This window comes from Carassius carassius, chromosome 19, assembly GCF_963082965.1.
Source record: "Carassius carassius chromosome 19, fCarCar2.1, whole genome shotgun sequence".
In the NCBI taxonomy this organism is placed as follows: Eukaryota; Metazoa; Chordata; class Actinopteri; order Cypriniformes; family Cyprinidae; genus Carassius; species Carassius carassius.
Window position 1 is genome coordinate 26,083,395 of NC_081773.1, and position 12,983 is coordinate 26,096,377.

The 12,983-nt window shown below is 33.9% G+C and overlaps 1 protein-coding gene across 1 annotated transcript in view; it reads right to left on the bottom strand.

The window, feature by feature from the left end:
* The window catches only part of LOC132095475 (pre-mRNA-splicing factor CWC22 homolog), a 51,615-nt gene extending 47,445 nt beyond the window's left edge, over window positions 1–4,170 (bottom strand). The window contains exons 1-2 of the mRNA XM_059500523.1: window positions 4,013–4,170; window positions 275–374 (exon numbers count right to left, since the gene is read on the bottom strand). Coding sequence (XP_059356506.1) covers window positions 275–374; window positions 4,013–4,075 — 163 coding nt within the window. The 5' untranslated portion in view covers window positions 4,076–4,170. The remainder of the gene's footprint in view (window positions 1–274; window positions 375–4,012) is intronic.
* Window positions 4,171–12,983: the final 8,813 nt, after the last annotated feature.

A 12,983-nucleotide genomic window follows, 5' to 3' on the forward strand; every position in this document is an offset into this window, starting at 1 on the left:
ATTTTTATATATTAAATTATGTATGTGTATCTTTGTATTTTATACACACACACACACACACACACACATATATATACACTGAATGTCAAGATTTTGTTTTTCAAAATATCTTTTGTGTTCCACATTATAAAATTAAGTACATTTTGGGGTGAACTTTCCCTGTAACAATCAATAGCAAAATGTGATTTAAGATTATTCACAATTTTATGTGACTACAGTTAAAATGCAATAGAAAAAAAAAAGAAATAAAAAAAATCAAAAAGGACAAACTTACCAACAACCCTCCTGCTGTCCTCGCCATCACTGTCTCCATCCTCAGATGAACTTGTGCTGTCCTTTCTCTCACGCTGCTCCATTTCTCCTGGGCTGGGAGGCTGGAAGGCAGAGAGAGGACACAGAGTAAGAGCACACTAGTGCTACAACAAAGCACAAGTACAGTAGGTCTAAGTGTATGAGTGTTGAGCCTGTTAAACGTGCAACAGCTCCGTCTTGTGACACTGCAACATGCAGCGCTCTTTTTTTAATCAAATTATTATTAAATTAAGTTTCATAATCGATTTGCTGTATCGCAATTTATGTTTTTTCATCCTCAAAATATGACAACTTAAAATTATCATTAAGACGTTTGTTTTACCATTTCATGTTTTGAAGAGATTTTAAGACATAGAATTAAAAAAAAAAAAAACAGGGATTTTGCTTTATCCGCACATCTATTTTTATTTGAGACTGAAGCCCTGCACTGTCGAGCCCTGTCTTTGTGAAATATCCACCGCAGCCCGTCCAAGTGAAGTCTATGTGTGGGAAGCACTGAACATGCATGTCAAAAATGTCTCCTGTGACAGGATTTTGATTCGAGGGTCTCTAAAGACCACCTCTGAATGAGGTTTGAGCTACTGGAAAAACATTTTGGAGTGGATTTCCACTTCTGTTTAAGAAGAAAATTTACAATTATTGGACAAACGATTATTCTACTGATAAAGCTGAAATCAAATTAAATAAAACCGTAGATGAAGACCTTAAACTCAAATAAAAATGTGACATGTTGCCTTAACTAAAAGTTGAAGTTCTAAAATTGTAAGTAAATTTTTTAACCATAATATTCAGAGGCTATGGGGAGAGAGGCCTTCTGACTTAAAGGGGACAGTTTACACAAAGAATAAAAAAAATAGACTTTAAATATTAGATGAGTTAGAAGTTTCTGGTCCCCACTGATTTCCACAGTATGGCTATGAACAATAAAGAAATAAAAAATACTATGGAATGTCAACGCGAACCAGAAATTGTGTTGGTTACCCATATTCTTCAAAATATCTTCTTTTGAACAGAAGAAAGTTATTCAGAATTGGAACAACAAAATTTTCATTTTTTGCTGAATTATACCTGCAGTTTTTACTGCATTTTTGATAGTTGATCGTATTGCAATCATTTAAAAAAAAAAAACTCATTTGTGTTGAAACAGGACGAAGCCTGAAAATAGCTGTTATCAGAGGCCGGAGACGCTGAAGATGGAAAACACTTCAGACAGAAATGCAGTATACTGCAGTAGGGAAGTTAACTTCAATTACAAGCAGCAGTGAGAAACCATCGGACAGCAGAGGAGCTATCAGTGAACTAACATCTGGAGCTGCAATAGCAGCAGCAGTAAAACATCACTCTCCAAATTCAATTTCACTGAATATGCCACACACACCTGCCACTGCAACAGTTTCAATCAAAATTCAATTTGCTGTGTCAGCAGGACGAGAAGGAAGCAGATGCATGTTTTCTGGGGTGTCAGTAATGCAAAACTCTCCGTGCTGTTTCGGCATTGGCTGCAGATGGATGCAGGACACTCAAAGAATAGCCATGAGCTTGCTTTCCTCTGTATAAGAAACATTCTCGCTCTTGACATCCTACCTGTCCCCATTGAGCCTGACTCCTGGCCGTACACTGTGGGTGACTCAAGTGATTTCTGCAAGCTTATGGGAAACTGGTCTTTCAAACACGGATATGCCATTCAGGAGGTAGGCTGGGATTTCAGAGTCATACACACACTGAGAATACTGAGCACTTGGGGAATAAATCATTCAGAAACACAGTGCCTGGTCGACGACAAAAAAGGATAATAAGTAAAAGAGCGAAGCGAGAGCCATATCATCACTTTACATAGCCTAAAACTAAAAGACCTAGAATAGAGTTTCTTTCAATGCCAATAAAGAGATTAAGAGAGCAGCTTTCATTTAAAAAAGAAAAATACAGCAAATAACGAACAGCTGGATCCTGGGTAATACCAGGGGTGTTCAATCCACCTTCCTGCAGAGCTCAGTTCTTCCAGCACACCTGCATGAAAGTATGTCTTGGCCCTGAAGACCTTGATTAGCTGGTTTAGGTGCGTTTAACTGGCGCTGGAGCTAAACTCTGATAGAACGAGGCCATTTGTTGGAAAAAATAAAACATTTCATAGAGCTCTATTAATAATGCCAATACATTATTAAACTGTTGAGGTTTTATGAACTCCGTTTGTTTACATTTAAACCATTAAAATGGATCCTAGAAAGAAAGAAAATGGGTGGGGGGTAACAATAATGACAAATTTAGTGAACAAATAAAACAGATCTCATTGGGTTCTACTCCAGAAATGGGACTGGACACCTTTGGTTTATACCATATTAGCTGGGATTACCTGTAACGTCAAATTTAACAAAATAATGTGAGAAAACAGAAATGAGCATGTCCCAAACAAGTCAAGAGAGACAAACATGTTCTTAAGGGTTGTAAGGTTTCATCAAATTTGTTACATTATATTTCATTTACTGTTTCGAGTCATTTTAGTATAATATATAATCATGGTTTACAGTCTAGGTTTACATCTAGTTTCATTTTTTTAAGAAGTTTTTAATTCTCTTCAGCAAGGACACAATAATAATGTGGAAACATTAATAAATAGTTAAAAATAAACTGATCAAAACGGACAGCAAGATATTTAAAACCTTTTATTTCAAATAAATGTTTTTTATTTTCCTATCAGACTTTCTTATCAAGAAAACCTGAAAAATGTATCATGCTTTCCACAAACATACTAAGCAGCACAACTACAATATTAATGATGATGAGAAATGTTTCTGGATCCACGAATGATTTCTAAAAGATCATGTGACACATTGAAAATTCAGCCCTGCCATCATAAGGATAAACTGCATTTTAAAATACATCCGAAAAGAAGCATTTTATTTTAAATTGTAATTTTTTTTCACAAATATTACTGATTTTATTGTATTATTGATCAAATAAACGTAGCCTCGTTAAGGGCATTCGGTAGTTTGTTAATCAGACTCTGACAATTCAGTTTGTCTGTTATTATTCACAGGCAAACAGTGAGCTTTCAGGTCATAAGGCTTTGAAATGACATGAACCCTCAAGTACATAAATGAAACACTGCTTGGAGAATTTCTCAGGAAAACAGAAAGAGTATGATATGGTATAAATGGTTCCTCTCAAAGTGCGATAAGGAGAGACCAATGATTTCAACTACACCTTCTATTGTGGTTTATGCTTGTAATCTGAATATTTTCAAAGGGGTTTCCACTATATATATATATATATATGAAAAAAATAGACCTACTTAATAGATAACCGCGTTATATGATGCCTAACATTTTCTTAAAAAGTCAGAAAACGTTTAACGTTGACATTGATTTGTTTTTGTGATTGGATCACGTTGTTGTCGTTTTTTTAAGTCTTGTCCCTTTGATAACTTGTCTAGGAAACAGATTTTCACTTTGGAGAATCAAAGGACCCATAAAACACTTGTATGAAAGAAAAAAAGTGTATATTATAGTTTTTTGTCAGTGCGTATATCAATATTACATACAACTGATCTCACGCGCACACTAAAGCAGCGCCATCTGCTCCATGTGTGCAGGCCCACCCCCGTAAACACAACTTAACACAAAATCGACCCGCTTTAAACTGCACCGCCGTGGAAAACATACATATTCGTGTTTAACCGCGGGAAGAATAATGATTTTCCTACCCCATCTCTGGATGTAGAACTCATATTCAATGCCATTTCGGACTCGTTTGACTCGGCCGCCATCTTTCCCGCCGTCTTCCGGAAGTGATGCTACGGATGCCCGCGAGGCTCCGAGGAGGAACTCAACGCGTTTTCCCTCAGCAGTAGATCTGCATTACTGAACATATGCTGGATGATTATCACTAATGGAAAAAAAACAACAACTCTGCGACAGGAAACAGATGTCATGATATTACTTTACATTATATTAATGTCTTCAGGCTAATGTCTACGCCGAGGCAAAGTAAGTGAAAATGAATTATTAATGTTAAGAAAAAAACATTTTTTCTCGTGTCCAGGAATCAGGCGTAAATGTCATATTCTTCAATAAGTGGCACTGTAACTTCATCTGTCTTAATTCAGTTATCACATATCTTAGAATAAAGATCTAATCATAGCTTTGCCTTTTATTTTAAGTGTTGTCTGGTTGTTGTCAATCACAGCTATCAAAAAAATATATAAAATAATAATAATAATAATAATAATAATAATAATAAATTATTGGATGCCTAATACAGCTACAATCAGATCATGAGAAAAAAATATTTTAATGAACAACAATTCTGATCTTCACATTATCTCTACAAAATAACATATGCAAAATCAAATGTATTTATTTGTTTAAATTGCATCCATTTATTATGGGAGAGTTTAAGAGATGCTGTCTAAAATGTGTGGTATGATACAATAAAGTAAAAATAGGTTCTTATGGGAAATGTATGTATGTATTTATTTACTTATTTTTACTTTTATTGTATGTATTCTTTTACAATTTGCATCCATTCATTTATTTATTTATTTATTATTACTATTTATTTATTTTTGTAATTTAACCAATTTAATTTAACATTTCTACACCTTTATAAAAAATATATCATTAAAAAGACACAATATATAATGTATATAATAATATAATATTTTATCATTAAAAACTTGTTTCTTATAGGGGACAAAAAAGTTAATCATTAACTTTATTCACATTGAACCCTCAGATTATGATTAATGGGGTTTAATGATTTAAATAATTACGTTTCTTTTTTGAAGTACAGCTACAACATGAATGTATTGTTATCTGTTGCAAATTCAAAAATGCATCTAAAGATTAAAACCATATGCATCAATAACCTGCTTAACATTCTCTCTCATCATTAAGGCTTGTGAAATATCCCCTTGAACAAAACAGATTGGATGCTACAGTATATGTCCATGAGAGATTGTAAGAGACCATAGTTTAATTACAGACCATGACACAATGTCCATATTTTGTAGGCTCTATATAATTCTTTACAGTTATCATGTCAAGGATTGCATTTAGTCCACTGTACAAATCCATGTTTATTTACATCACCTGTAGTCTCTGGCTCTGGCTGCATGCTTTCTTAGAAGCATCATTCTGATAAATTCTGCCTCGTCGTGTACTGCATGAGTCATGAACATCTTGCGGTTTTAAAAAATATCTACACTTGCTTTCAAACCATGTGTTTGATGCACTACATAAGCTGCATTTATCTACAGTATGATGACAAAGAAAAGATCTTCATGAGCTTTTAACAACTTCATGTGAAGCAATCGTAACCCATCCAGCTTTTGTTTAGTAAAGGTTAAGACAGTGGTTTAGTTTAAACATTAATCTATCCCGAAGGGGGTTTATTTTCCCTGTGTTTGTTTAAGGGCTTATGTGACATTTTCTTTAACTGAAACGACACATCCGTTGTGAAGTGACCTGAACTGCCTTCCTGCTGTTCCTGTTCTTTCCCACTCTGACTCTCTCAAAACAGTTAGTCTCCAAAAGCATGAATGTCAAGGGACATGAAATATCAGGCTACTCAAGACATCTCCTTCTCTTCCAGGAGCAGAGCTTTGTGTAGTAGTAGGGCCTAGTTGTTTTGCTAAATGTTTACAATAAAACAATTATGAAGCTTAAAATGATTTACAGTATGACATAACAAAGAGGTAAAGGGTAATATGCTGAAAAACATACCATTTTTTTCACTCAGAAATAGCTAGTACATTTTAAATAATTAAAAAGAAGTGTCAAGTTACAGATTGAATTAGGCATGAAATTTGGAAGGAGAAAGACTGAAATGGTATTTTCTTGTGGAACCTACTTCAATAATCTTCAGATAAAAAATTTACAGTGTATAACAGATATGTAAAAATGTAAATATCAATCAAATATCAATAAAAACATATAAATGAAACCCGTTTTTGGACAACAGATACTGGAATCAACTATTTAAGCTGTTTACATTGGTTAGGTGATCTTGCTTCCATTGAAAAAACAAGAATCATGTTTTCAGATAACAGTTTTATGAAACTGTTAAAAATATTTGAAAAAAAAATATCATGCAAATATGCTTAAAATAAGATTTATTGTAAAGACAAAAATAAATATATTATTGTAAATATTAAATATAAAAAATCACATGTTTGGGGTCAGTAAGATTTCTATTTTAAGATTTTATATTATAGTATTTTTTTTATTTAGCAAGGATGCATTAAATTGATCAAAAGTGACAGTAAATGACTTTAATGTGACAAAATAACATTTTAAAGAAATGCTGCTCTTTTGAATGTTCTATTTATCATTTTTATTATATAAGGTGAGTTAAAACTACAGTTAGGTGAAGGGTTTTTCCGTCTATGTCCATCTAATTAAGTGCATCTCAGATTCAAAAGACAGCACTGCCATCTACTGGTACCTAAAACAATTAATTGACTCTACTTCATACATTTCATTCAAAATTAGAGCAGAAACACAGTACACAATTTATTAAACCAATTAAATATTAAAATGTCAGTATTCAAATGTTCAAAATACCTGATATGGCTCTACAGAGCTAAATCTAGTTTAATTAAGCTCTTAGGAATCTCATCTTCATGTTGGTTCATTATGTTTTTGAATTAAAGTTTTGACTTTCTGTAACAACTTTAAATGTTAAGTGGTGTGATGGTAAAAGGTAATGAAATGTTTGTTCTGGTGAATACACAGAAGTGTACACATCATTTTCCTTTAAATCTTAAGCTTTTAAAAAGCTCAGACTTTCAATTAGAGATTTTTCTTTCAAACATTTCCAAACATCAAGACAAGATCTAAATCACATGAAATAGACAAGAAATGGGTGTCCTGTTACTGACCCTGACCCTGAACAGACAGCCTCACTTTGATTTTCATTTTACTATTAACGTGCTGCTTTTGCTGTTGCTGTTGCTGTTGCTGCTGCGAAGACTTGAGACATTTGTTCTGTCCAGAGTCAGCTGAAGCAGTAGATGCAGAGCTGCTCACAGCAGCCAAACGATTCATGCTTCTGCTAAGTGTGCAATACATGTTATATCCTTCAGAGTTGCTGAACATGAACTACAGGATAAACAAACAGCATAATAAGTCCCTTTAATGTACCTGCATAAAGAGCGGATATCTGAGCCTGACATACAGTACTGTGCACGTCTTAGGCCACTATATTTTCACCAACAAAAAAATGGTTTTAAGTCAGTTATTTCTATCTTTTGCTGTGTCAATAGGAAATATCAGTTTACATTTACACACATTATTTTATAGAAATATTTATCTTTTGCTGGATGATGATGATGAGATCAGATCTCTGTGTGGAGCACTGGCTGGAGTGTCTCACTGGATTTTTACAATTAATAGCAAAAATAATGTAAACCGATATTTCCTATTGACACACTAGAGCAAAAGATGAAAATGATTGACTTAAAAACATTTTTTGTTGGTGAAAATACTAGTGGCCTAAGACTAGTCTGGGGTGTGAAAACTTTTGAATTTGAAGAGCAGGGTAATTTTTAACTTATTTTGTCTTCTGAGAAACATGTAACTATCTTTTGTAGCCTATAAAGGACAGTACTAAATGGAAAGAAAGAAGATATTTAGGCAAAATAAGAAAACACATCTCCATTCTGTTCAATAGTTTAAAGAATGTTTTTCCTTCTGGAACATCGGTGAGCATTTGAACCTTCTGTAATAGTTGCATACGAGTCGAGTTGTCCTCAGTGTGAAAAGATAGATCTCAAAATCATACAGTCATTGTTGGAAAGGGTTCAAATACACAAAAATGCTGCAAACCAAAGAATTTGTGGGACCTGAAGGATTTTTCTGAAGAACAGCAGGGTCATATGACACTGAAGACTGGAGTGATGGCTGCTGGAAATTAAGTTTTGCGTCAAAGGAATTAATTACATATTAAAATATATTATAATGGGAAAAAGTTACTTTAAATATTTCACAATTATATTTACAGTTTTCACTGTTTTTTTGACCAAATAAATGCAGCATTGTGATGACACAGCCTTAACAGATCCTATATTCTATGCCAATCCACCAGTGACTTCACAGTTTACAGTACACCACGTAGACACAATAGGTGAAGTCACAGCATGTGACCCAGAACAAATATCCACAGGATATTTGCAGAAATGTTTTCATAGCACTGCAAACACAGGGTTGGATAATTTCTAAATTCAATATCACAAAAAAAGAGGTTTGATTTTTTCACATTGTCCAGGGAGGATATGAATAAATGATTAGCCTGTTTTTATCTCCTTTCTTTTCCATTAAGTGTGACTAATAGGTTTTAGCTGACATGAGTTCAAGCCATTATCACGGTCCTGCGTGATGTTATGAGACACAATATTGTTTAGAGTGCAGGTTATCACAGCTCAGAGTTTTATATGTTTGAATGTGAAATCAAAGACGGCTTGCACTGGTTTCACAACAGGAGACAGGAAGAATAACAAGAGGAAACCATGGTAAAGGAAAAAAGCTAAAGAATGTCATAAAGAGTCTGTAAAAGCTTGTGTGCTATAACCATTGTGTGTTAGACACAAAGACTGTTTCAAAAGTAATCATCCAGCCTTCTAAGATGCCTAATGTTAAGAACCACAGAGGGGGAAAAAATCATTCAAAGAATTTTTTGATTGTGGACTGGATTGTGCTGTTAGATAAAAGGGGATAGTTCACCCAAAATAATACTTCTGTCATCATTTACTCACAAGTTGTTTCAAACCAGTGTGAGCTTTCTTTTTTTTTTTTAATTGATATGTATGAATCATCTGAAAGCTGAATAAATAAGTGTTCCATTGATGTATAGTTTGTTAGGATATGATAATATTTGACTAAGATACAACTATTTGAAAATCTGGACTCTGAGGGTGCAAAAAAATCGAAATACTGAGAAAATCGCCTTTAAAATGATCCAAATGAAGTTCTTAGCAATGCATATTACTAATCAAAAATTATGTTTTGATATATTTACAATAGGAAATTTAAAAAATATTTTCATGGAACCTGATCTTTACATAATATCCTAATGGTTTTTGGCATAGAAGAAAAATCTATCATTTTGACCCATATAATTTTTTTTATATATTTTTTTTTGGCTATTGCAAAAAATATACCCCATGCAGCGACTTAACACTGTTTTTGTGGTCCAGGGTCACATATGGTTTAAAAAAAACAATCAGCTATTTTACTTATGTCGTGTGTACTTCTGTTTAATAAGTGTTGCATCGTTAACTTGTCAGACTCTGTTGAAATCAATTTTAGCTGAGCTTCCTGTGTGTTAACTCTCCTCTCCAAAGCTCTCCAAGGATTAATTTAAGTCAGGATGTTCCCTCAAACGGCTGCTGTCTATGTAGCGAGTAGATTGCAAGGCAGCTTGGTAAGTTTTGGAACAGAGCCACGGCGAGCCTTTGGGAGAGATGAGCTCTCAAGGTAAATAAATGGCATGATACACAATGTGATTGTTGGTTTTCATCCCAGTGAACTGTTCTCTGGGGTTCCCAGAGCCAACAGAGAAACTGATCGACATGCTCCTGGTGTTCCATGAAAAGTACACCTCGCCTCTGGATTGAGAGAGCCGGATCCATTATAGTCTTTGATTTTTGCTCACAAAAGTACTTTCTCCTATATGTTTTCTAAGATATGTCTGTGAAAGAATCTGTACTTGCTACTAAGTACTTTTCAAAGTGCATTGAAGCATTTTTCACTATTTTTGCTGGCGTTTGCTGTTCAGCAGTTAGTTGAGACCATGCTTTTATTAGATTTAATTATATATAATATTATTTATCATATTCACTTGACTATAAGTCACACCAGGTCAAAATTGCATAGCTGAGAAAAACACACACACACACACTGATGAGTCACATCCAAACCAATCTTGTGTGAAAACAACTATTTTATGAGGTTAGCAATTTCGTATGAATTCGTAAGATATGTTTTGTACGAACACTCAAAATGTTTAGAAAAAACGTAAAGTCCACTGCTGAACATAACCAACAGTAGGGTGCATCCAGATTGTACTAAATGAGATTGTACAAATTCATATGAATCACCCAGCTAGTTAACGTTTTCAGAACTTTGGCAAATTTTCTTCCAATGTCCTCTCAAAGTAAAAAAAAAAAAAAGTTCTTCCAGTAACGCTTATAGAATGTTGGTTGAGAGTTATGTGGTCTTTAAAGTTCTCAAAACATTATTACAAAAACCTTACACATTGTTCATGGAACGTTTTCCCCCAAGTCATTTATCTTACATTTTTACAAATATTACTACTTGTTTCAGAATATTCAGAGAACATTCAAAAGTAATGTTTCACTAATGTGTATAAACTTTTCACACAAACACACACAAAATGAAATGTTAGCAATTTATTTATTTATTTTTTTTTTTTACTCCAAAGCCACCTACACCAAAACAAAAAAATAGTTACAAATTAGAATAAGACTGTGTAGGTCACATCAGTGTATTAATCACATTTTATGTTTCATTCAGAAATACTGTAAAATACCAGTAAATAAGACAAACGTTCTATATAGGCTACTATAAACATACATTTTAATTCTCTTTACTCCAAAATAAATCCTTTAAATTTAACAGTATTCAAAACAAAACAGAAATGAAATTATATGTATATAAAACAAACATAAATTATGTCATTCATTATTAACAACATATATTATAAACATCAAGCCTAAACTAATTTAATGTGCTACACAAATAAACTTTTTTGGCTCATGCCCCCCTCTCATACCATGAAATGAGTAAAAAAAATGTATGTGAGTCAGTCTCTGCGCAGTTACAGCCAATATACACTGTAAAAAAATAAATGAAAAAATAAAAAATTTCAAAACCTGGCAGCTATGGTTGACAAACAAAACCCGTTAAATTAAAGTAAAATAACTTTATTAAAATAACGGGCAAAACCAATAATTTTACAGAAATTTTTAATATATATATATATATATATATATATATATTACAGATTTTTCCTTGTTTCAATTATGATATTTTACTTCAATTTTACAGTTTTTGTTTGGCAGCCGTAGCTGCAAGTCATTTACCAATTTTTTTTTTACAGTGTAAGCATCCACTAGCAGACCATAATATCCACAAAATAAGCAGACGGTCTTGTCATTTAGTCAATAATCCATATCTAGATTTCTCTATGTGAGATTAGACACAGTCCAAGATTTAGTTCACAGTGTTGTTTTTCTTTTTTCTTTTTTACTGACCTGTTGAGATGTTCTACACTCCATTAAACATCACAGCGTCTGAAAGAGGTGCTGCTGGATGCATAGCGCTGGGAGGCAGACATCTAATGCTGGTCTGTCATTTACATCTGACAAGACTGTGTTTGAGAAGCGGGAGATCTGACAATTTTTGTAACCCCTGCAACCTTGTTTTATAAATTGAATAGTGGCCAATTGGACCAGAGGGAATGCAGCTGCTATCTGAACTAAATAGCAATTCTTATTTAGAAGTCTACCTCTACCTACTCTGTGGGCAACCGCAGCGCTTCTCTTATCTCTAAACGAACGGGGGATGTGATGAAGTGACGCAGTAGGAGGTGAAACTGTGGGAGGAACAGACCGACATTTAGCAGACATTTTAATTAAATTCAGGAATGTTTTTCACATGATATCTGCAGTATATGACAATAAAATGCTACCTGGTTTATTGAACATTTTACCCAGTGCGTCAACTCTCAAAGAGCACCCACGACTTGCTGAAAAAAAATATTATCAAGCTGAGGAAAACCTGACGGGAGCAGTGGGCAATAAGAGCTCAATTTATCCCATTCTAACTAGTAGGTCCAGCACAATATCAAGAAATCAACAGACCATAACCATAAAAAAAGTTTATCAAAGATGTAGATGAGTTTGTTTCTTCACTAGAAGAGATTTGGAGAAATTTAGCATTACATCACTCACCAATGGATCCTCTGCAGTGAATGGGTGCCGTCAGAATGAGAGTCCAAACAGCTGATAAAAAAATCTCAGTAATCCACAAGCTATCCACATAACTCCAGTCCATCAGTTAACTTCTTGTAAGGTGAAAAGTTGTGTATTTGTAAGAAAGAAAGCTATTATTAAAGTGTTTAAATGTTAAACAGTTACATCTGGCTACAATACGAGTGCATAAACCATTTCCTACCAGTAAAAAAAAAAACTTTTTAGGAATGTTTTCACTTGGTCTGTGCATATTTCTCCCCTGATTCAGACAAGAGGACTTCTTAAGTATAGTTTATTTCTGTCTGAAACAGAAATAACTAGAAAAATTGTAAAGTGGGAATTGATGTGGGCATTAATACAGCCAGGGCTGTAAAGTGCAAGTCTTCTTGGTGTTATCCACAAAAGATGAGTTGTTGTGGAGCCTGAGGCAACTGCATTTCGATGAAAGATTCTAACCGCTTTTTTAAAGCGGACAAATTATGCAACATAAGACACTATTAATACAGTATATAGGGTCAGTTTTGACTTCATGTTGATTATTAATGAAAATCTGCAAAGGCGAGAGGAGAAAAGCAATATTGAGAAAGGATGATAAATCATTGTTTGTTTTGTGGGCCTTTCATCCCCTGAGGTGTTTGTCTCCTGGTGTATGCCGTGTGTGTTGCGGCTGCCGGGCTGATGC